The sequence below is a fragment of the Rhincodon typus genome, chromosome 22 (genome assembly GCF_021869965.1).
Source record: "Rhincodon typus isolate 14 chromosome 22, sRhiTyp1.1, whole genome shotgun sequence".
Classification (NCBI taxonomy): Eukaryota; Metazoa; Chordata; class Chondrichthyes; order Orectolobiformes; family Rhincodontidae; genus Rhincodon; species Rhincodon typus.
This window is the reverse complement of record NC_063353.1, coordinates 32,272,126-32,297,798: the sequence shown is the minus strand read 5'-3', so window position 1 is coordinate 32,297,798 and position 25,673 is coordinate 32,272,126. Positions and strand designations below refer to the sequence as shown.

The 25,673-nt window shown below is 42.3% G+C and overlaps 1 protein-coding gene across 1 annotated transcript; it reads left to right on the top strand.

Annotated features, from left to right (window-relative positions):
* The first annotated feature begins 7,891 nt into the window (after positions 1-7,891).
* arsa (arylsulfatase A) lies at positions 7,892-20,848 on the top strand. The gene is made up of 7 exons (XM_020519172.2): positions 7,892-8,313; positions 9,113-9,572; positions 10,406-10,575; positions 12,354-12,478; positions 13,273-13,400; positions 15,319-15,421; positions 19,379-20,848. Exons 1-7 carry the CDS (start codon positions 8,096-8,098, stop codon positions 19,675-19,677), a joined length of 1,503 nt encoding a protein of 500 aa, XP_020374761.1. The 5' UTR covers positions 7,892-8,095; the 3' UTR covers positions 19,678-20,848.
* Positions 20,849-25,673: the final 4,825 nt, after the last annotated feature.

Below are 25,673 nucleotides of genomic sequence, written 5' to 3'. Positions count from 1 at the left end.
TCTGAAGAAGGGTCTAGGCCCGAAACGTCAGCCTTCCTGCTCCTCTGATGCTGCTTGGCCTGCTGTATTCATCCAGCTCTACACCTTGTTATAACAATAATGCTGTTGTCAGGATGGCTTTTTCAGTCTCACTCATAGCCTGGATCTAGACAGCTCGAATCTGGAATCACACTAGTAGTTCCAGTAACTAGGTGACATGTTAAGACATGTTATATTGGCGGTCTGTTTCCCATACTTGGGTCATTTATTTTGCGGGATTGTAGGTATGTGTTCCTGTCGATGCGGACTGTTGGAAACTCCCAAACTGTGGCAATCCATTATAGGATTGTGGTTACTGTGATAATTTTACAAGTTGCTTTCAGTCCGGAGATCTATTTGAAGCAAAATAATTAGGAGAAGGACTCGTTGCTCTCCCACTGACAGATTCACCTTGAGGGTTAAATGCTAGATGCCCAGAGACTGATGTTTCCAGTTTCCTTTCCTACTATTTCTAGACACACAAAAGGTGTTACTGGTCATTATCACCTCATATAGCCTATGTCGTCTTATGATGAACATGGGCCTGTCAGGGGCTTTCTTTATCATAACCCTCTCTTCTACCTTTGGCACATTCAGTGATTTTTTCCATAGATCATTTCCTGGACCGGTATCCCCTGCTGGTCCCTTATGTCAGACCTCAACTTACTTAACAGAATTCTACCATTTACTTCACTGAAATCTTCACTAGCTGCAGCAATTCCCTCCAGGTGCCACATAGAGCTTCCAGGCAGTAGTTCAAAGTGTGACTACATTGTCCAGTCTAGAGTTTTTCGAGTTATATTGATATTATGGAGGGTGGCATCACAGTAATGTAACTGGCCTAGTAATCTGGAGACGCAGATGAATGTTCTGCAGACATGGATTCAAATCCCTTCATATCAGCTGGTAAAACTTGTAGTCAATAAGAATCTGGGGTTAAAAGCTAGTCTAATGGCAGCTGTCTGTTCGATCCAGACCCCTCACTATGGTGTGGGCAATTAAATGACTAATTGAAGGAGGAGGCACATTCCTATTGTCATTGATGGGATAACCCAGAAAATGAATACTAAATGTGATGCTAAAGCAATTGCAACTATATTCAGCCAGAAGTGCCAAGTAGATCAACCATCTCAGCCACTACCTAAGATTACCAGCATCACAGATGCCAGTCTTTCAGTCCACTCCGTGTGATGTCATAAATGATTGAAGGCAGTGCATAGCAAAAGCTATAAGTCCCAATTGCTGTACTTGCATTTCCAGTACAGCTGCAACAACGACATCAACCCAACAATATTGAAAGTTGCAAAGATAAATCCTGGCCAATTAAACAGGGCAAACGCAATCTGACCAATTACTATCTCAACAGTTCGCTCTTATTCATGTGCAAAGTGATGCAGGACATCATTGAAAGTGCTATCAAATGGTAAGTACTCACCAATAATGTGGTCATCAATTTTCAGTTTGGATTCTGCCTGGGCTACTCAGTTCCAGGCATCTTAACAGCCTTGTTTCAGACATGAGCAAAAGACCTGAATTGAAGACATGAGGTGAAAGTAACTGCCCTTGACATCAAGGCAGGATTTGACCAACTGTAGTAAACTGAAATCAATGGGAATCAGAGAAAAAAACATGCCTAGCACAAAGGAAGAATATTCATCGATTACTTTAACCAAGGCTGAAAGGGTGTGTTCACTGACAATTAGAGCATTCAATGCCATTCATAACTCCTCAAATACAGAAGCAGTCCATGACCAAATCAGCAAAATCCAGACATATTCAGCCTGCGATGATAACTGGCAAGTAATTTTCACACCACATAAGTGCCAGGCAATGGCCATCTCCCAAAGAGAAAATGCAACCATTTCACCACCAATGCAGATTATAAATGGACAACAAATGCTGATCTTGAAAGTGACATTTACATCCCATAAACATTTTTTTTTAAAAAAAGGTGCTGTGGGGAAGAAGCTCCAGGATTTTGACCCAGTGACAGTGATGCAATGGCAATGTTGTTCCAAGTCAGGCTGGTGGAAATTTGCAGATGGTGGTGTTCCCATTGCTGCCTTTAATCTTCTAAGTGGTTGAAGTTGTGCATTTTGAAGATGCTGACTAAGGAAGCTTAATGAGCTGATACAGTGTATCTTGTATATGATACACATTCTCACCACAGTGTGCTCCTGTTGAAGCCAGTGATTTTTTAAGATGGTGGATAAGACACTAAATCAAAGGTCTGCTTTGATCTGGATGGCATCAAGCTCTTTGAATTTTGTTGAAACTGCGATCTCGTCAAGTAGACAATACTCCCTCATACTCCTGACTTGTGTCTTATAAATAGATTTTCTGGAATCAGAAGGTCAGTTGATCTCTGCAGAACACAGAATTTTTGACCTGTTCTTCCAACCACATTACTTATATGGCTGGCTCACTGCAGTAAAGCAGTCTATGGACCTGAATGAAAAGCAAGTGTTTCTTTTCTTGAATCTAACTATACATAGGTCATGTACAGGCCATCTTGTCTGAAGGCATATAGACGCAGAGTCCAGTTTCATGTGATCTGATGCTCTTTTTGCAAATGCTCAGTATCTGAATATAAAGTCATTATTGTCCTACCATACCATAGAGCTGCTCACTTCCTAGACAGAAACAACTGTGATGGTTTAACCTGAGGGTCACCATGCCTCAGGTATCAGAAGGGATTGAGGAAGAGAGTGTTTCATGGTAATCTCAGCTGGCGCATGAATTGAACCCATGGTGTTGGTATCACTGCACTGCAAACGAGCCAACTGAGCTAATCAATTTTTATTCCTCCATCAAACGTGCAGAGATGCAAGTAATTCTTTACTTCACATTTCCTCCCACATCTTTATCCTCATGGACTATATGCACCATTTACACCGTGTCCCACACACACCAACACCACCCCCAAAGTATCTGTGGTTTAGAGGCGAATATTTACCAATCACCCTGCATGTGTGCAGTGTTCCTTTGGAGATTATAGAAAGTTGATGCATTGCAATCTGTTGTGTTGCCACAGCACCCCCGAGGATCAAGAGTATGTCCAGTTAACAGCTTCTCCTTTAACAAAATCAAAGCTCTTTTGTTCCTTTGATCAATATAATTTTGTTTGCAGACAAGGTACTGTGCCCTTGTGCTGCTGGTCCTCAAGTCAAACCTGGAATCCTCTTTCTAGTACAGGTAGGTTGAGACTCCTGCCTCGTAGGTTAGAGGTGACCTGTCCTGTAATGTTCCTCTTTCTGGTGTAGTTTTACATGGTCCTGTACCATGACACTCCATGTTTGTGCCCAAGTAAGGAAGGGAAGTTGGGTTCACAAATTTCAGACTATCAAAAGTTAGCCTGGAGCTAGGCTGCCCTGTAGCAGCAGAGTGGTGTTGAGTTGGGCTAGATATAAATAATTGTTCCTTCCCAGGAGGGTTTTTCTATGGTCAGTACCCTTTCCTCAGCTTCACTTTTGGCTTGAAGTATAAAGTATACTTTAGTGAGCTTAGAACATGATCAATAGGGGAGGAAATGGCCTAGGGGTATTATCGCTGGACTGTTAATCAAGAGACCCAAATAATATTCTGGGGACCTGGGTTCGAATCCTGCCATGGCTGATGGTGGAATTTGAATTCAATAAAATATCTGGAATTAAGAATTGAATGATAACCACGAATCCATTGCCAATTATTGGAAAAACCCATCTGGTTCACTAATATCCTTTAGGGAAGAAAACTGCCATCCTTACCTGGTCTGACCTACATGTGACTCCAGACCCACAGCAATGTGGTTGACTCTTAACTGTCCTCTGGACAATTAGGGATGGGCAATAAATGCTGCCTAGCCAGTGACACCCTCATCCCGTGAATGAATAAAGTAATGCATATGTTGCTACAAAGGATTAGAAACATTCATTGGGAATTTCTGGTCTGTTATTGAGATATGCCTTCATAGAGCTCCGAGTGAAAACATAGCTTTCAAAGAGGTAATCACCACCACTGAGGTGGATCAATTGAGCTCCTGGACCTCCTCAAACGATCAGAAAAAAATAGTCAACCAAAATGTCAAAAACTATCCCCAAATGCCAAGACACTACACTGTCTATCTAAAAAGGAGGGCAGAAGAAACCAACCCTTGGGAGAATGAGAAATTAGAGGCCACCATACTGATTGCTATGCATCAGTCAGGTGCGTGGAAATATCCAACTGTTTCTGTTGGATCTTCTGGCAGATGTCCTAATGGAGAGCTTGTGGAACCCAATCTCTCACTGTATACTAAAAGGTCATCAATAATACTGATGGGGTATTGTTCTTCCAAATACTGCTGGAGTACAGTGTTGTAAAGGACAAATTGCAGCCAGCCCACGTAGAGTTTAAATAATTTGTTTATCTCGGTGTTGTAACACTGCCTGATGCAGACTTTGGACATAGGTTTCCTCTTACTGAGCAGCACAGTTGAATGGATGAAGGTTAGGATACTCTCCCTAATGAACACACAACTATGGCTTTCTGCTATGTGGGCAGGGCTGCCTTTCTGTCTATGAAGCTTGTTTGCACTACGTTGCAAGGCTTCTAAATAGTAGTTGGTCCAATTTTTGCACAGCTCTGGTATATGTCATAGTGCTCTTATAGCTCTGCACCCTCTACAATGGTTCTGCTCTTGTTGGCCCATATGGGGCTGAGTATCATCAAATGTATTGTAGGTTGGTTAAGGCAGAATTCATAGGTTACCTGTGTGATTTATGGTGGTGCTCTCTCTATTGGTCTGATGATCAGGTGTCCTCACAAGCCTTACCTGCTGCTTGTATTGATACAGTTCTTCTCATCGGTTTTTGCATGTTTCTTTGCAGCTTTTGCCTGGCTTTCCTCCTCCTCAGTTGGGTATGCAAATTAGCCATGAAAGTTATTGCTGGGTACTTCCTGTTCCATTTTGTGGATTTGATTTAATTTATTATTGTTACATGTGCCTAGGTACAGTGAAAAGTTTTGTTTTGCATGCAGTACATGCAGATCATAACATACAAGAATCATAGAGTGAATGAACAGAGCGAGGAATACAAAGTTATGGCTGCAAAGAAGGTGGATAAAAAGCAGGATTAGATTTGAAATTTGGGAAGGTCCACTCAGAAGTCTAATAACAGCAGGGAAGAAGCTGTTCTTGAACCTGATGGTACATGAACTTAAGCTTTTGCATCTTCTGTCTGATCGAAGAGGTTGGAGAGGTGGGAGGGGTCTTTGATCATGTTGGCTGCCTTTCCAAGGTAGCAAGAAGTGCATATAGAGTCGATGGATAGAAGTTTGGCTTGCTTGATGGACTAGGCAGTTCACAACTCTCTGTAGTTTCTTATGGTCCTGGGCACAGCAGTTACTGTACCAAGAAGTGATGCTTACAGATAGAAGGCTTTCTATAGTCCATCTATAAAATTTGGTCAGAGTCATTTTGAACGTGCTGATTTTCCTTAGCCTCCTGAGGAAGCAGAGGCATTGTTGTGACTTCTTGACCGTACCATCACGTGGGCGGTCGAGGACAGATTGTCGGTGATAATCACTCCGAGAAACTTGACACTCTCAACTATCTCCACCTCAGTTCCATTGATGAAGATAGGGGTATGCTATCCTCCTTGCTTCCTTAAGTCAATGATCAGCTCTTTAGTTTTTCTACATTGAGGGAGAGATTTTAATCTTTACACCACACCACCAAGCATTCTCTTTCCTGTATTCTGCCTCATCACTGTTTGATTTCCAGCCAATAACAGTGGTGATATTGTCAGCGAACTTGTAGAGAGTTCGGACAAAATTTGGCCATAGTCATAACTGTACAGGGAATATAGTAAGGGGATGTGTACACATCCTTGCAGGATACCGGTGTTAAGGATTGTTGTGGAGAAGGTGCTGTTGTCTATCTTCACTGATTATAGTTTGTGGGTCAGGAAGTCGAGGATCCAGTTGCAGAGGGTAGAGCGGAGACCTAGTTCTCAGAGTTTGGAGATTAGTTTGGTTGGGATTACAGTGCTGAAGGCAGAGCTGTAGTCAATAAGCAGACGTCCGACACAGGTATCCTTATTATCCAGATGTTCCAGGGATGAGTGTAGAGCTAGGGAAATGATGTTTGGCATGGACCTGTTGCGCCAGTAGGAAAATTGCCAGAGATAGAGGCAGGTGGGTAAGCTACAGTTGATATGAGCCATGACTAACCTCTCGAAGCACTTCATAATTATGGAGGTCAGAGCCACCGGACACTAAGCATTGGGGCATGTTGCATGTGTTTTCTTTGGTACCGGTGGCCTTCTTGAAGCAGGTGGGGACTTCAGATTGTAGCAAGGAGAAGTTAAAGATGTCAGCAAATATTTCCATCGGCTGGTCCACACAGGATCTGAATGTAAAGCCGGGGACTCTGTTTGGGCCAGTCACTTTCCATGGGTTCACTCTCAAGAAGGCCAATCTGATGCCCGGAGCGGTGATTGAAGGTACAGGTGCATCTGTGGCTGTCTGGGTCTGTTTCACTCACCTTCTGTTCAAACTCATTGTTAAATGCATTAAGCACATCAGGGAGGGATGTATTTTTGTCCGCTATTATGTTCTGCTTTATTTTGTGGCCCGTTATGTTGTGTAGGCCTTACCATAAATGGCGGACATCCATGTGGTTAGTTTGAGCCTCTAACTTAGTCCGATATTACCTTTTAACATCTCTAGTGGCCTTACAGAGGTCATATCTGGATTTCCTGTAAAGGTCAGGATTGTCTGATTTGAACACCACATGCCTGGTCTCCAGTAGGCAATGGATTTCCCATTCATCTATGGCTTCTTGTTGGGGAACACAGAGGCTGACTTCTTTGGCATGCGGTCCTCTATACACTTGCTAATAAAGTCTGTGATGGTGGTGGCATATTCATCTAGGGTGGCCACTGTTGTCACCATGTAAGAGTGCAAAGTCTACGGTCTTGTGAGGGAACACCAACAAGTTTTATTGAAACTAACTTTACACTGATTGGACATTTCACCTGAAGGTTGACAGCCCCAGTCTCCAGTTCCATGTGGTCTGATGTCACTGTGACATAACTACTTTTGCACATGCAAATTCCCAGGGTAAACATTTAAGTTACTTTTAACTGGGTGATGAGTAAGTTTTTCATCAAGAGTAACTCCAGGACATTGATGTTGATGGTGAGGGATTCAGAAACGGCAATGCTGCTGAATATCAAACAAAAGTGATTAGATTTTTCCCTAATCTAATTATTTCCAATTATCCCTGAAAGAATAATCCTAATTCTTATTTCCTGTCCTAGGTTCCGTTTCCCTTTCCAAAGTTTTCTCTCCTTATTCCAAATTCTCTTTCCTATACATACCCTTCCAGGTGAAGCAGCAATTTACCTGCTCTTCATTTAATCTATTCTACTGTATTCACTGTTCACTGTATGGTCTCCTCCACAGCGGGGAAACGATATACATTGGGTGACCGCTTTGCAGAACACCTACGTTCTGCCTGTAAAAAAGCAACCCTAAGCCTCCAGTTGCCGGCCACTTCAACACACCACCTGGCCAACATTTCCATCTCAGGCCTGCAGCAGTGCTCCAGGGAAGCTCAGTGCAGGTTGGAAGAACAGCATCTCATTGTTCACTTGGGGACAGGAGTTCTTCAGAACCCAGACATCATCTTCCACGTCATGTCATGACACGGGCTACTTTCAACACAGCCAACCCATTTTCACCTACTTATGCTTCCCCGATTATTAGCTTTTATTCTTCCCTGATTTACCCTCCTCCATCCATCCGTCTACTCGTCTCCCGCTGGCTTTAGTTTCTTTCAACGGTGCGCCCTTCTGTGGGCATGCGCAGTGCGGACCTTGCGCATGACGCAATGACGTTAAGGGTGAGCTTGTGCGCATTCGCAGTCGCACCGCGGGTCCGGTGACGTTCTATTACTCGCTCACCAATTAACTATTACTCCCACAGTATTACCCTCTCAACCATTAACTATTACTCCCTCTGTATTACCCACTCAACCCTTAACTATTACTCCCGCTGTATTACCAACTCAACCCTTAACTATTACTCCCGCTGTATTACCGACTCCGGCCTGATGTTACCGTTCCTGCTCCTGCTGCTGACACCGAGCCACGGGCTTGTTGCTGCTTCCAGACCTGGGGTGGTGCTGTTCTTGGCCGATGACCTTGGCTACGGCGACCCGGGCTGCTTCGGGCACCCGAGCTCCCAGACCCCGAACCTGGACCGGCTGGCGGCGGAGGGCCGGAGATTCAGCGACTTCTACAGCGCAGCCAGTGTCTGCAGCCCGTCCCGGTGAGACCAGGGCGTGCGGGGAAACGAGTGGATTTGTAATCTGTGCTGATTCATTGATTATTATCTCATGTCCAGTTTTACAACAATCTGTCATGCAGTAGACTGATAAATTTGCATTGATTAACTTGCAACAATCCACATTAACTAATGTAACCATCTGCAGTAGTTAAATCCAGTATTATGTATTGGTTAAAATACAATCATATTTAGCTGTGCAATAATTTGCATTGATTAATATGACGACTCAAATTTTCAAGCAATTTCCAGGATGTTAAAACGTCCCAAATATTTATTTGTGAAGTATAACCTTGTAGGAGATACAATGACCAAATTGTCACTGCAAGCTCCTGCAGTCAGCAGCCTGCTAACAACTGAATAGTCTCTTTGTGGCATCGATTGAGGAACGAATACTTCCCAGGACACCAGCGCGAATTAGCCAGCTGTTTTACGAGGAGTGTTAAAGGATATTTTGTGGACACATGAGGCTTTGATTTAACAGTTCTTAAAGTCAGCGCTTCTAACAGTGTAGCATGGTATTGATGAAGTACAACATGCTAGAATGTAATCTGCAATGAATAAGTTGCATTAATGAATTGCAGTGATTAATTTGAATGATCTACAATGTATAATATGCAGCAAAAATATTTGAAGATTTGTCTATACCTCATACTGTTCGCAGTTTCTGGTGTACTGCGCTTTGGGCCTATATTGAGGTTTCCCAGTATTATTATGAGGATCTAGTGTAGGCAGTTAATTTTATATTGATCAGTAATTTTCATATTTTCCTTCTACTCCTTAGGGCAGCTTTGCTGACAGGCCGCTACCCCACTCGGTCAGGGGTTTATCCAGGCGTTTTCTATCCTTCGTCAAAGGGTGGTCTTCCACTAAATGAAACCACCATCGCTGAACTGCTGAAACAGCAAGGATACAAAACAGCAATGGTGGGTAAGTGGCATTTGGGCTATGGGCTCAATGGGAGCTACTTACCCATCCATCAGGGTTTTGATGAATTCTTGGGCATCCCCTACTCCCATGATCAGGGGCCCTGCCAGAACTTGACTTGTTTCCCACCAGACACCAAGTGCTACGGAAAGTGTGACCAAGGTGTGGTCCTTATGCCCGTGTTCAAGGATGACAAGATTATCCAGCAGCCGGTCTACTTTCCCAAGCTCACTCAACTGTATGATAACTTTGCAAGACACTTCATTCTGAAAGCAGCAAAGCAGCAGAAACCATTCTTCCTTTACTATGCATCACATGTGAGTACGGCATCTCCGTGGTACTTTGGCAAAATTTCACCTTGACCTGATATAATGCACCAACATTTCAAAGTTAAAATTATCATCCTCTTATTCAAATCTTTCTCTGGCCTTGCCGCTCCTAACCTACCTTATTGCAGTCTGCCAAATTCTGGTCTTTTACTTAAGTCTAACTTACATATCTCAATCACTGCAGGCTATCCTTCAACTGATTAGCCCCTAAGGTCTGGGCTTTCCTTCCTAAACTCCTCTATCTCTCTAACACTTTCTCCTCCTTTGTGAAACTTCTTAAAACTAAGCTTTTAGTCCTTTTTTTTAAATTCAATCATGGGATGCAGATGTTACCAGCAAGGCCACTATTTATTTCTCATCCCTAATTGCCCTTGAGAAGGTGGCCGTTCTTCAAACTGTGTAGCCTTGTAGTGTAGGGCCAGTTTTAGTGCCAAAATGCAACATTCACAGTTGATGTGACAGTGTAGAAATATATCGATGTGGTGAGGCCTTAGCTTCTGACAGTGGTCGGAGGGATAACTGAACAAATTCAAAAATTGAGACTACGCGATAATGTTCCCACTTGCAACCACTGGTCATAATGTTGTTCTGAAATGTTGCTCTTGAATGCTCTGTACTCCTCACTAGTCTTTCTGACTTGGACAACTCCTTCTCTAATGGACAGTTCCCTTTGCTCTGCTTTGATGATTTGCATCAGATGCTCATGGACTTAGCGATAGATTCTTCCAAAAGGCATTGCACAGGGAGCTGACACAAATAAGATTCATGAATGTGTAGAAACCACCTTTTACTAATTCCTAATGTTCTGTTTTTCTTTGTAGCATACCCACTATCCCCAATTTGCTAGTGCTGGTTTCACAGGGAAGTCCAAGAGGGGCCCTCTGGGAGATGCACTGATGGAATTTGACGCTTCGGTGGGGGTGATATTAAATGCTATACGAGATGCTGGAGTGGAGAATAATACTCTTATCTTCTTCACTAGTGACAATGGGTATGATGAATTAGAGATATTCAGATTCTTTGTTATCTGTGATTGAGATTTGTTAAAACAATGTTTTCAGTTCTATTTAATCATCCCTGAGTGGTACTGCCACTTATTTTCCATTTGTAATTGCTGGAAAAGGTGGAGGTGGATCTTCTCCTTAAATCACTGCATTCCAACTATTTGATGCAGATGACGTCTTGCTGGGCCATTTTGGAGGGTAATTGACAGTCAGTAGCACTTTTGTGGAACATGTAGTCCAGCTTAAGCAAGTACAGCAGATTTCCTTTTCTAAAGTACCCCAGTATTGAGACACATTGATTGGATTTTTACATTCATCCAACATCCTTCTGGGCTGTTTTTACTTGGATTAGATTTTTATTTCTTTTCTTTATTGAACTGAATTTGAATTCACAACTAACAAGGTAAGGTTTTATGCCACATTCTTTGGATCATAATCCCAGTAAAATAACCAGAGCATTACCATGTTCTATTACTGCTCTGGGTCTGCAAGTGTGAGTTACTGGTGTGCTAAGTTGGAAGTCAGCATTCGGAATTTTCACACTTCCCTTGGAGGATGTTGTGAAGTAGTGTAAGGGTTTGTACACTGATTCAGAGTGTATTATACTGTCCGTTAAAGCTCTTTCCATGGCCAGAACTATATGTTGATGGAATCACGAAAAGTGGGGATAGTTAATCCTGTATGGTGGAAGAGTATTGTGGGCAGCTGACCTCCAAAAGAGGATATCATTCACACTAGTAGAAGGTGACCCTCACAGAATTCTGTACTGAAATCCTGCTGTCTGTGGAATTCTCTAGAACATTGCACCTTCTGGCTCCAAAGCTACCACTGACTGAAACCTTGCTACATGTGTGAGAAATACACAGTATAAATAGGACGCCTGTCATGGACTCAGCCACCACCATGCACCACACTGTATTATTGAGACACACAGATCAGTAAGCTCCTGTTGAAAATCTTCCATGCCAATCACATAATATTCTTTACCTTAAAATTTTACATACTTATTAGTAACAATGGTTGTATGTCACCAGTTGATGAAAGTGTCAAGGACCCAGTAATTTAAGAGCATTAGGATAGGCACCAAAGGTGACCTAAAGAAACAGTCAAATACACAGCAACCGGTTAGGATCTGGATGTACTGCCTGAGAGGGAAGGGAGGCAGGTTCAGTTATGGCTTCAGAAGGATGAGCTCCTGAAGAAGAGATATTTTCAGGGCTTCGGGGAAAGGTCCAAGGAGCAAGGCTAGCTAAATTACTCTTGAGGAGATTCACCATAGACTCAATGGAATAAATTGCCCCTCTCTGTGCTATAATTATTATCAGATCTTTGTATGTATAAATATGACAGCTACTTTCTGCTGGGCTGCACTAAATCTTGGTAACCCAGCACTGGTAATCTGTTAACTTTAATTGGATTGTTTATCACTGGGAGGAAGCTTTCGTCCATTTGAAATGACTGACCAGTCTCAACCCAGTTCCTAGCAAGCTCATGTTCAGAGCAATGTGAGACATCAGAAACATCAGACCAGTGTAGAGGGAGGCAGCTTTACCCTGATGTAACTTGTAATGCATCTGGCCTGCTTGTGTTTGATTGGGGTTGGGGGGGTGCGGTGTTGTGTAGATAGAACTTTAGTCATTTATCTGACACCAGGTGCAAGAGGTGCAAAAACCATTGAGTTTCCCAAAGCATTATTGTCTCCTTTTTAACATGTTATTGAGAGACCAAGAAGCTGCACTTAATTGACTTGCTATATTGTTTTCAGCCCGGAGCTGAGGCGACAGTCGCGTGGCGGGAATGCAGGGCTGTTGAAGTGTGGCAAAGGCACAACATACGATGGGGGAATGAGGGAACCTGCTATTGCCTATTGGCCTGGTCGGATCACTCCAGGTTTGTGACTATGCAACTGCCTAAGTATCATTTAAGCTCCAAGCACAAAAATGTAATTTTGCTGTTAACCCAAGGCTGTAAAAACCATACACTAATTGGGATTCCACTCAATTATAGACCAGTCCACTGGACACAACATTAAGGAAAACCCTGAACTGATGCTGCCTGACCTGCTGTGATCTCCAGCGTTTTTTGCTTTCAGTTCAGATTCCAGCATCTGCAGTAATTTGCTCCTACATTAAGGAAAGCCCTGATACTTGTTCTGTGGTTGATCTACACCTCAACTCTATTTACTGTTTTTGCACCGTATCCCTCAATATGCAACAAATATCAGTTGATTTCAATTTCAGTTGTATACCCAACATCCACAGCACTTTTGGGGGGAGAGAATTGAAGAATTCCATCACCCTTTGTGTTTAAAAAGTGTTTCCGAATTTAATTCCTTAATGATTTGGCTCTAATTTTAAGATTACATGCCATTGTTCTGGTCTCTTCCGACATTGGAAGTAAGTTTTCTGTCAACCTTATCAACTTCTATCAAGTTGATGCCGTTGATTACATTTCCCCATATAATCTGACCATTGCTTCTTTCTTTGGAAACATCCTCTTTTGTTTAGAAACTGGAAGTGCACTTATACTGAATTTCTTTCTACATAGAGATGGTATTCAGACTGTTTTAACTATGGAGGGTAGGACTAACATTGTTGAAATTAAACATTGTTGCAGAAATGGTGCCATTCAGGATTAATACATGATATGTCATGTTTCGAATAATATTCTTGCTCTGTTTACAGGTGTAACCCATGAGCTGGCCAGCACCCTGGACATCCTTCCGACAATTGCCAGCCTCTCCGGTGCAAAGCCTCCACAGGTCAAGCTGGATGGATATGACATGAGTGATATCCTCTTCAATAATGGCAAGGTGCAGATTGTCACATTCTAGGACTTTGACTCATCACTATCTAGCTGCCAGTCTGTGCCTGTTTGTTTCTTTTAATCTATCTTGGCCTGCCTCTTGTTCTCTATCAATCTGCCTGTCCCTCCATCTGCCTCTGCCTCTGCCTCTGTCTCTGTCTTTGATATATGATCTACAGTAAAGTATAAGAGACACAATATTACCATTTGCAGATGTCATAAAAAGAAAGGTATGTGATACAAAGGAGGACTGTAAAGTACTGCTGATAGTTGGGCAGAAACATCATATGACATTTAATATAGAGGAACAGGGAAGTGATACATCTTGAAGCAATGCGTATGGAGAAAGGTGTACCTGAAGTTATAAATCTTTAATTGAAGCAGAGAAACGTAAATCTGTAGGAAAGTAAGGAGGCAAGTTACTGAAATGATTAAATTTAAAAAATGGAATCCTAGGTTTTATGTGTGACTGAACCAAAGACATCATTGTTCAACAATGATAACGAATAATAATAATTTAGTTACAGTGAGAGACAAGATAAACTTTTTTAACAAGGTTTTGATGAAATGAGGAATGATTATTCCCACTTGCCAGTGAGTAACTAGAAGGTATTAGTTTAAAATCATGATCAAAAGAACAAAGGCAGAGGTTCAGAGAAATGCTTTTGGGCAAAGCTTTGATAATTTACGGGCTGCTTGACCTCAAATTGTGAGGAAAGAGGAAAGCAGAATAAACGTTGAAAGTGAAGGAAAATATTTGAAGATGAAGAATGCAAAAATGGTCTGGGCAAAGAGCAGAGGAGCAAGAGTTCACTGTGTCAATAAAGATGCAGTGGGCTGAATATCCCCTTTCACTTTAAAGTTTTCTGACCCTGTGCCTCAGCATTCAACTCCAACTTTAGCAAGTCATTTTGCATTTACTACACCTGAGTGTTATTGCTGGCTGGTTGGGAGACAATGGGGCAGTTCTTTGTGGTAGAAATTGGCCTGAGGGAAGAAAAGTTGGCCTATCACTGACACATTGGCGATATGAACTGCATTCCAAACTTGTGGATCAATCATTTGTAGGTGGTTCCCAGCTTGAAAATTGATGATTGATTGGAAAGCCGGTTGATGTGGAGATGATTTGAACCCACCAGGAAAGGTGTAATTTGCAGAGTGAGGTTTTGTGCTGAAATCTCTGGACCGGGACTGAGAGGTAAAATTGTTATCATGAGCCACATTGTATGGACAGTAGCTCAGTTTTATGCCTGTACACTGAACAGATTCTAACCAGGGAGGGGAGAGAGGCATCTTTTTAGGTGCATTTTAAATTTTTATATTTAAAACTTACTGTTTCATGAGTGTTGCCAGGTCTTCGCATAAGAAGGTGGGTTGGGGTTAGATGTCTATCTTTGTGTTATTTGTGTGATCTTGCTGTGTGTAGATTGGATTTTGGGTTTCCTCCATTGCAATGGTAAATGCACTTCCATATGATGTATTGAGTACCTCAGAGCTATTCCTGAGGTAGTAAAAGCAGCAATGTAAATGCAGTTTAATCTTTCTCATTACAAGGGAGATCACTTCCCACTTCCCTCACAATTTGTGGTCGAGCCAGTTATAACTTACCAGCCCAGTGCATAAAAACATTTCTGTTAACGCCTACCTTTGTTCTCTTGCTGATGACAAACAGTTGAGCCATCTACTAACACACTGATTATCTTCAGAGGGTCGCATGTGTTTCAGTGCCAGTGCTGAGTGCCTCTACAGATAATGCATCAGCAGCAGGGCAGCTGGAACACCGTGCAATCAGAGCTAGTGCTGGCGATTGGAAGGCAAAGGAATTCTGTGCCTCAACCTGCAGTCTGGGTAGAAGGAATTACTTCTTATTTCCGTCTGCTGTATGTTCTCAACAACAATCCTTTGTGTACATTGTTTCTTTATAGAGCAAGCGGAAGACCATGTTTTACTATCCAGTCACCCCCAGTGAAAAACTGGGAGTTTTTGCTGTGCGTTATGGAAAGTACAAGGCTCATTACTACACTCAAGGTAAGAAAGCACGTAATCACGTTCGAGTCTATAGAGCTGCTCCTGGTTGTCAGAAAGTGAGAGGCTAAGGGACAATAGTGCAAATTGTGCAGCTGAGTGTATAAAACAAAGACTGGCATCAAGTGAATGAGAAGAAGAGAGAGCTGCGGAGTGGGAGATGGTGGAAGTTGCTGTGAGAGAGCGTTGAGAAAGAGAGGTAATGAGTGAAAGAGAGAGAGGCACTGAGTGAGTTTGAGAGAACAGCCAAGTGAGAGAGTGAGATGCCAAATGAGTGAATACAAGAGGGACCATGTGATGGAGAGGCACCGAGAGAGCCACATTTATGGGATGTGGGCAGCACTGGCTGGGCCAGCATTTTAAATGCCACCTACATTTATCCGAGAAGGTGATCTGCCTTCTTGAACCACTGGAGTCCATTTGGTGTAGACAGACCCACATTGACATTAGGAAGGGAATTCCAGGATTTTGATCCTGTGACACTGAAGGAATGGTGATATATTTCCAAGGATGGTGAGTGGTTTTGAGGAGAACTTGCTGATGATGGTGTCCCATGTAAGTGTTGCCCTTGTCCTTTTAGATGGTAGTGGTTGTGAGTTTGGAAGATGCTTGGTGGTGCACTGCATCTTGTAGATGATATGTACTGTTGCTTCTAAACATTGGTGATAGGGTAAATGGATGAGGGACCAATGAAGTGGGCTGCTTTGTCCTGGATGGTGTCAAGCTTCTTGAGTGTTGTTGGAACTGCAATCATCCAGGCAAGTCGGGTACTTGTCTTTTTAAATGATGAACAGGCTTTGGGAAGCCAGAAGGTGAGTTACTCACTAAAGAATTCCTAGCCATTGACCTGCTCACAGTTAATAAAGCACAGTTTCCTGGGCTTTATTAATAGGGACAGAGAGTACAAGAGGAAGGAAGTGATCTGAACTTGTAAAAGACATTTCTCAAACACTGTGTACAATTCTGGGTGCCACATTATAAGAAGAATGTGTATAGCAATAGAGACAGTGCAGAAATGGTTCACGAGAATGGTCCGAGGGATACGTTGGAGAGGTTGGGACTGTTTTCCTTGAAGTTCTAATTGAGGTTTTCAAAATCATGAGGGAATGGATAGAGTAAATGAGGGGAAACTGCTCCCTCTCGTAAAAGGATCAAGAACAAGAAGATAGAGACTTAAAATGAATTGCAAAAGAATCAAGTATGATGTGACAAATGAATACTTCCCACGCAATTAATGCTTCTGGTCTGGAAAGGGCTGTCCAGAAATGTGGGAGCAGATTCAACTGATGCACTCAGAATGGCTTGGATGAATGTTTTTATTCAAATGACATGTAAGGGTATGGGGAAAACACACGAGAATAGCAGAAGTCTTGATACTTATTTAGAGGCACAACTGAGTCGAATGGGTCCCGTAGGTGCCGTATCACAGCTGTAATTCTGGATGAGTGAATTACAGAGAGAAGTGCCGAGAGAAAGATGCCAAGAAGAAGCACCAAGCCTGTGAGTGAAATTTGATTCAATTTGATTTATTGTTGTCACCCCATGTACCAAAGTACAAAGTTTTGTTTTGTGAGCAGTACAGGCAGAAAATACACATCGAGTGACTAAGTGAGAATGAGAGAGAACGGTTCTGGGTAGGGGAGAAGGAGGCACCAAGTGAATGAGTGAGAGATAGAAAGAAGGGAGTCTTGTGTCCTGTGAGTAATGAGGAGAGAGAGGTGTCAAGTGAATGTGAGGGAAGGGGTGAGGGGGGAAGAGAGAGGTGCCAAGTGACTGAGTGGGGAGAGGGGGAGACAGGTGTGTCAAGAAAGCAAACCAGCATGTGAGCAAGGCACTGAGAAGCACAGAGAGGGCAGGAGGCACTGTTTGTAAACCTGGCATTAAGTGAAGGCAAGACACTGAAGGTGAATGGCTCTTTGAATGTAACAATTTAAGTTTTTTAGGCATGAAAGTATGAACTTGCTAGTCTTAAAATGTGTACAGGTGGATAAATCCTGGGGACGTGATCAGGTGTACCCTAAAACTCTGTGAGAAGCTAGGGAAGTGTTTGCTGGGCCCCATGCTGAGATATTTGTGTTATCGGAAGCCACAGGTGAGGTGCCAGAAGACTAGAGGTTGGCTAATGTGGTGCCACTATTTAAGAAAGGTGGTAAGGAAAGCCAGGGAAGTATAGACCAGTGAGCTTGAAATCAGTGGTGGGTAAGTCGTTGGAGGGAATCCTGAGGGCCAGGATTTACATGTATTTGGAAAGGCAAGGAGTGATTAGGGATAGTCAACACAGCTTCATGTGTGGGAAATCATGTCTCACTAACTTGATTGGGTATTCGACGAAGTAACAAAGAGGATTGATGAGGGCAGAGCAGTAGACGTGATCTATACTCATGGTAGACTGGATGGCAAGGTTAGATCACACGAAATAGAGGGCGAACTAGCTATTTGGATACAGAACTGACTTGAAGGTAGAAGACAGAGGCTGGAGTCGAAGGGTTGCTTTTCAGACCTGAGGCCTGTGACCAGCAATGTGTCACAAGGATCAGTGCTGGGTCCACTGCTTTTTGTCATTTATATAAATGATTTGGATGTGAACATAGGAGGTACAGTTAGTAATTTTGCAGATGACACCAAAATCAATGGCATTGTGGACAACCAAGAAGGTTACTTCAGAGTACAGCGGGACTTTGATCGGATGGGGCAGTGGGCCGAGAAGTGGCAGTTGGAGTTTAATTTAGTGGCATGGTGGCTCAGTGGTTAGCACTGCTGCCTCACAGCGTCAGAGACTCGGGTTCAATTCCACTCTGGGGCAACTGTCTGTGTGCAGTTTGCACATTCTCCTAGTGTCTATGTGCATTTCCGTTGGGTGCTCCGGTTCCTCCCACAGTCCAAATATGTGCAGGTTAGGTGGTTTGGCCATGCTAAATTGCTCATAGTATCCAAGGATGTGTAAGTTAGGTGGATTAGCCATGGGAATTGCAAGGTTACAGGAAAAGAGTAGGGGGTTGGGTCTGGGTGGGATGCTCTTCGGAGGGGTGGTGTGGACTTGTTGGGCCAAATGGCCTGTTTCCACACTTGTAGGGATTCTGTGATGTAAGATAAATGTGAGGTGCTGCATTTTGGAAAGGCAAATCAGAGCAGGACTTGTATACTTAATGGTAAGGTCCTGGGGAGTGTTGCTGATAAGGAGACCTTGGAGTGCAAGTTCATAGATCCTTGAAAGTGGAGTTGTAGGTAGATAGGTAGTGAAGAAAGCTTTCTTTTATTGGTCAGTGCTTTGAGTATAGGAGTTAGGAGGTCATCTTGTGGCTGTATAGGACATTGGTTAGGCCACTATTGGAATACTGCAATCCTGGTCTTCCTGCTATAGGAAGAATGTTGTGAACCTTGAAAGGGTTCAGAAAAGATTTACAAGGATGTTGCCAGGGTTGGAGGGTTTGAGCTTTATGGCAAGACTGAATAGACTGGGACTATTTTCCCTGGAGCATCAGAGGCTGAGGGGTGACCTTATTGAGGTTTATAAAATCATGAGGGGCATGGATAGGGTAAATAGACAAGGTCCTTTCCCTGGGATGGGGGAGTCCAAAACTAAAGGGCACAGGTTTTAGGTGAGAGGGAAAGATTTAGAGGGAGCTAAGAGGCAACTTTTTCATGCAGAGGGTGGTGCATGTATGGAATGAGCTTCCAGAGGAAGTGGTGGAGGCTGGAATAATTACAACATTTAAAAGGCCTCTGGATGGGTATATGTATAGAAAAAGTTTAGAGGGATATGGGCCAAATGCTGGTAAATGGGACTGGATATATTTAGGATATCTGGTCAGCATGGATGAGTTGGACCGAAGGGTCTGTTTCCATTCTGTATATTTCTATGCTATTAATGTACAAGCCATAGTATGATAGACCATTCAGACAGTTTATTATAGTATCTGAAGGAAGGTTTTAACAAAGATTTTCATTCCTGATTGTTAGGTTCCATTCTCAGTGATACCAGCCCAGATGAGTCCTGCCACTGGACTGCACCGATCACGCGTCACATACCTCCTCTGCTCTTTGACTTAGAGGCAGATCCTTCTGAGAACTATCATCTCAGCTGCTATGAGCTTCCCACTTTCACCTCGATAATCGAACAGATCCAGAAAGAAACAATCAAACTTGAGTCTGGAATGGAGTTTGGAGAAAGCCAAATGGAGAGGGGATTTGACCCTGAACTTGAGCCTTGTATTAAACCTGGTTGCAAGCCACGACCTCAGTGCTGTCAACAGACTTAGCCTGGAAGAAGGAAGGAAAGCAAAATACAACCTAGCAATTGTATTACTAACACTTTCTAATCTCATGCTGAAGCTATCCCCTGCGGCTGATTTGGAACAGGGAGAAAACTCCAGCAGAGTCCTGGCTGCCTAGAATCTGTGGTTAAATCTTTGGGTGCACATGTGTAATTGAGGATGAAGTAAAGAGCTTCACATCCTTGTCAGGAAGGAAATTCCCAGTAAAGATGAGTCTTGTTTCGTGGTCCTGTTAAAAATTAAATCATTGCAGTGAATTTTATTAATCACAGCTTCCTCACTATTTATTTGTTTGGCCAGTTGACACTATAATACTGCAATCCTAATCTCCAAGTCTCCCATTCTACCCACTCTGCCTGTGATCCTCACTTCTTTAAAATTGAGATGCAAAATAATTTAAACTGATTTTTCTTTTAAAAAAACCTCAAAACTATAAAATTCTTCCCCTCATTTATCTCTTCTTCTCCCGATAACTTGCTGGCTTTCAAAAAATCATCTAATCAATATTTTACTTCATCTTCTCAAGTTCATGCATCCGTCTTGGTCTTGGGTAAGGGTACTCTTGCTTTTCCTCTGGAGTGTTATGATCTTGGACCAGACTGCCATTCTTATATTATGATCTTGCTAAGAATTAGTAACTTTTTCTTTAAAGTGGACAAAAGTGTGACATCCCAGGTCCTTACTAAAGGAATAATAATGCAAGATCCCAAAGTTTTATTCAAACAACAAGCATTACTCTATAAACTTAGAACAATAATACAATCCACAATATATATACAATTTTTATTCTAACATGAAGCATTAACCTGAGTTAAATATGGTTCACGGACAAACCCTATAGAAGTATCAAATAGCAAATATGTGCAAGACAGATCCCATCGATTTCTTAGCAACCTCCCTGGACATTGATAGTCAGTCATCAAATCTCTTTAAAATTTAAACATTCTTAAAATCGTAGAATCCCTACAGTGTGGAAGCAGGCTATTTGGCCCATCGAGGTCACACCGACCCTCTGAAGAGCATCCCACCCAAACCGACCCTGTCCCCACGACCCTACATTCCCTGTGGCTAATCCACCTAGCCTGCACATCTTTGGACTGTGGGAGGAAGCCAGAACACCTAGAGGAAACCCACGCAGACACGGGGAGAAGGTGCAAACTCCACACAGTCGCCTGAGGATGGAATCAAATCTGAATCCGTGGCACTGTGAGGCAGCAGTGCTAACCACTGAGCCAGCATGCACCCCCCCCAACTTTTTTTTTTTTGAAAAAGACTGAGCTTAGAATTCCCTCAAAAAAAAGACCTGCTGTCAAAATTTGTCTCAATGACTGCTAACTTCTGGTGGTTCACATTTTTCTGAACCCATTATCCCCTTAATTCTGGAAACTGGATTCCAACACTCTGGCACAATTTGATTTATTCATTGCTTCACCTAGCCAGTCTTGCTCGTATTTCTCTGTGCTCTAATCATCTTGTTCAGTTACACAAAATGAATACCGTGCGTATATCTTCACGCTCAGTTGCACTGAACTATTAACGGAACTTAGCTTCTTGCAAACTTCCATGGCTCCTGGAATTCTCCTGAACCCTGACCTCAGTGCTTAGCTGCACCAGCTGGCTCCCTGGACTTCTGCCAAGTCCTAACTGGTTGAAGCCTGCTACTGAAGCACCTTTTCAGGTTGGAGCCTGCTCCTAAGTACCTGAATATCAACCCAAAAGTAGCAACGTTCTCCTCTGACTTCCGTCCAACTTTTTGAACGTTTCTGAGTGACCTATTGAAAACACAGCACAATCTGTGCCCTTCAGTATTGACTATAGCTAATATTTGGGAACACTCAAATGTAACAACAATTTGGAACTACCTGCTTCCTGAATGTTACAATATTTGCAGATTGCTGGCTTGCACAGTATAGAAAGGGTACAAAAAGATTCCATCACAGGAGAGAAAAGAACTAAGAACAGGAAGAACCCATTCAGCCACTTTGAACCTGTTTGCTATGCTCTTTGGTCATTGTCAATCTGTGTGTCAATTCCATTTATCTAACTTTGCCCTAATATCCATTAACAGCCTTCAGCAACAGAAACCTATCACTCTCAATCTCGAAAGATTGAATTGACCACCATCATGGGGAAGAGTTCCAAATTTGCACTAGTGTTTGTATGAAGGAAGGTTTTCTTTCCTCCCCACACTGCACAAAATTTTCTTTATTTACATTATATAATTACTTTAAGAATCTTAGATCATCCCCTCAGCCCTCTGAACTAAAGTGAATCCAGAGCAGAGAGTGTAATATTTTAGAAATCCATCAATGTAGACAGCAATCAAATCTTGTATATCTAAGCAATTATCAGTGTGTTTTACTGGATATAGATTTTATAAGAGTTTTCTGGTGTTCGGTTTAAGGTGCTACAGCGTGTGCTACACTGCCAGGAGTATTCCAGTGATTCTGGTGATCTCTTATGAAACAAGATGCAATTTGTAAAATTAACTCTAATTGATTATATCACTGTGACAGCAAAGTTTAAAATGTCTGAAGAGAGTATGAACTGCACTAATTTATCACTGTTGTATGTATGCTTAGGATGTAATAAATAAATGTATCTATATGGAGATGAATTTAACTCAAATTATTTTTGTAAGCTGCTATGTGGCAGATTCTTGAATGAATGGGAGCTCCCCTATTTGACTTGATGAATGTGAAACTGAGACCTGGTTTAGGTTCGACTCCAGCTTTGCTGGAAGTTCAGGTCTTACCCATCAGGTGTGCAAGTGTGTCCTTTGGTGCCGGTCTACAGAGGGTTCTTGCTTCTAACCCCTGTCCACAAAATTTGGGAACACACCAGTATGAGCATCAAATGAAGAGCACTCCTCACTGACCTCTCCCTAACCTGCTGATACTTGAAAAATAGCTAAATGGAGAGTGAACTCCTACAGCATTATTCATCAGCTTTAGGAAGATGATCAACTGTCCCAGCATTGTATTAGGAATAATCTGGAGAAGTAGTCCTGCTCAGGAGTCTAGAAAATGTATTGGACTCCTTCCAAAGAGCTCTGGTTCCAAACAATCACTCACGTTTGCAGTGTCATATCAATTTTTTAATTGTTCCCTGAGTCCAGACATCATATCCCTATCACTAAGTACCCTGAGAAATTGGTGGTGAGCTAATCGGGATTGTTGCAGTCACATAAACCAGTGCTTTTGCTGTGATTTTGGCAAGAAAACCTAAAGTATTAACACTTCACTGACTTTATGGCCCCACTGTTGAAATTGAATGGCTATTAAAGAAGTTGATGGTTAGGCTGAGAACACTCCCCTGAGGAACTTTCAAGCAAATATAACCATCTTCCTTTGTTCACTTTGACTCCAGTCTTTGGTGCTTTCCCTTTGACTCATATTTTACTAATCCCTATTGGTTACAAGACTAGGTCATTTCATGCTTTGATGTCAGGGGCAGCTACTCTCAATAGGTAATCATCCTCACCACTGACTATTAGCCAAATATTTCGAGCAGAACCAGAACTAGACATCAGTAACTTGGTTTCACTTGAGGCTTATTACCTGGTTCAGATGTCTCCTGTATTTTGAAAGTAGGTTATATCTGATCAGTTTTCCACAATGTTGAATATGTGCTTTGAAATGACACTGGAGCATGTGCATACTAGCCAAAGTCTTGGCCTACAAAGTGTCAGTTTGGTTCAATAGGTAGGATTCTGATTTAGAAGAATATGGGTTGAAACCACACTCCGGAAAGCCAGGCTGACACCAAGCCACATGCACACACCACCCACCAGCACCACCACCACCCCCCCCCACACCCCCCCGCCCAGTGTAGTACTGACAGGAGACTGTAACGGGGATTCAGATGAAAAGTTACTGCATGTTGAAGATCTGATAATGTTATTTTAAAGGTAAGATTTTCTCCCAATGTATATGACAGTTTTGATTGCCTGACCAATACCACCATGGCACCAAAAATGCCATGTCAAAGCCCATATAAAAGTAATACAGGAGTGTTGTGCCTGTAAATTTCATCCATCTGAAGATTTCTGTGTATCCATGACAGGAGATAATAGACAACAGTACAAAACTATTAGGTCCAATGAGTTTGCGATATCTGATGGATTCTGGTCTTGCCTTCCTTCAAAACAAACTGCCCCTTAAGCCTATTTACTCTGTCTGCTTTCCTATCCATTTCCAGACAAGGTACCCCACAACTTGATCTCCTTTGAATATTTCCGTCCCTTGATTCTCATTGATACAGGTAACCCAAGGAATTTGAAGGTAGCCAATATAGGAACAATTTGCCTGGATCAAGTTGTATCAACTTCCTTGAAACACCTAAAAGTTTAAGATTAACCATGGACAGTGTATAAACTGTTGGTATATGGTCTGCATCAGTTTGGAGCTTAGAATTGCGTGGAACTGATAAAGTGGACTAGTGACCCTATTTGCACTCTGCTCCCAACTGCCTGTGAATTTGGCCAGCTTTGGGGATTTTTACTGGCACTAGTAGGATGTTTCTGAAGGCAGCAGGTGGAGTGCTTAATATATGTGGAGGGTGTTGTTTGAGTGTGAGAACCTCACCAGAATTCTAACCCCACTGCTATATGTCTTGGAGGATTCCAAGCAGAGACAAACAAGTGAATGCCAAACTTGCCAATTTCAAAATAAGGTATGAGCTTCCTTGTTTGATAATCAATGATCTCCTGATGACAGGTGGTTGGAACTGTCCCTCACCTAACCACAAACCCTGCACTCAAATCCACAGCCCCAGAAAATACACCTGTTTCAATGATTTCATGCTGAATTTACTGGGCTCATTCATTCATATTCTACACCTCTCCACAATTTCTTTCCAGCTTCAATATATGTTGATCTAGTCCTCCCAGCAGCCAGTTACTGAAAGCATTTTGAGGATAAAGTTCAACAGAATTCTTCATTCCTCTCTCAAGTTGATTTCATTTGATAATGAAACTTGACTATCCAGAGTTGGGTGGGGTAGCAGACAGAAAATACATCTATTTATATAGTCCCCAACCATAACGAATTCAGACATGGGAACTGTCTGTTCAGACAGAGGAGACTGTTCAGCTCCTCATCACTGGTCTACTATCAGTTAGTTGTTTATGGTATACTATTTTATGGTGTTTTGGTGTAGTTATTCTAATCAACCTGTTCAGACATACTGTGACACCTCCAGGGTATGTGGGACTTACACCTGGATCTTCTGGCTCAGAGGTAGGGACATTACCACTGCAGCAGTACTACCCCAGTTAGTACTTTATGGTCAATTTGTATTTCAACCAGCCCTTAATGCACTTGACTAACAAAGGGTATCAATCTCAATTTTGAAATGTTCAATTGCCTATCAGCACCACAACTCTTTGAGTGTTGACTTTGCAAATTTGTATTACTCTGAGGAGGACATGCTTCTTGATATCAGCCTTGAATGGTCTAGTTCTAATATTGAGGTAAGAATGCCTTAGAATGGACTTCTCAACCTAAAGAAATTGTTCCTCTCTCTAACCTATCAAGTGTTATAATCTTCTTAAAAACCTCTTCAGCTGCATTCAAGGGAATCCAAGGCTTGACGTTACAACCTGGCCTCATTCCATCGAGTTTGATGCATCCCCTCTAAGACCAATATGTATTTCCTGAGGTGTGGTCCCCAGTATAAATGCAGTGGCCCAGATAGAATCCAACTAGTGCTCAGTACAGCTATACTGTAACTTCCATGCCTTTGTATTTCAATTCTCTTGAAATATGACAGGTATTTTATTACCCATTAAAATTAGTTTGCTATCAGTATTTGGACCTATTAATCCTTACACACCTCCACAGTTTCATATTTCTCACTGTTTAACCAGTTATTTGATCTCTCCTTTTAGCATCCAAAGATTTATGATCTCACACTTCACCACACCAAAGCTGCCACATTTTTGGCCGCTTACTTAGACCAACGTTATCTTTTCACAACTC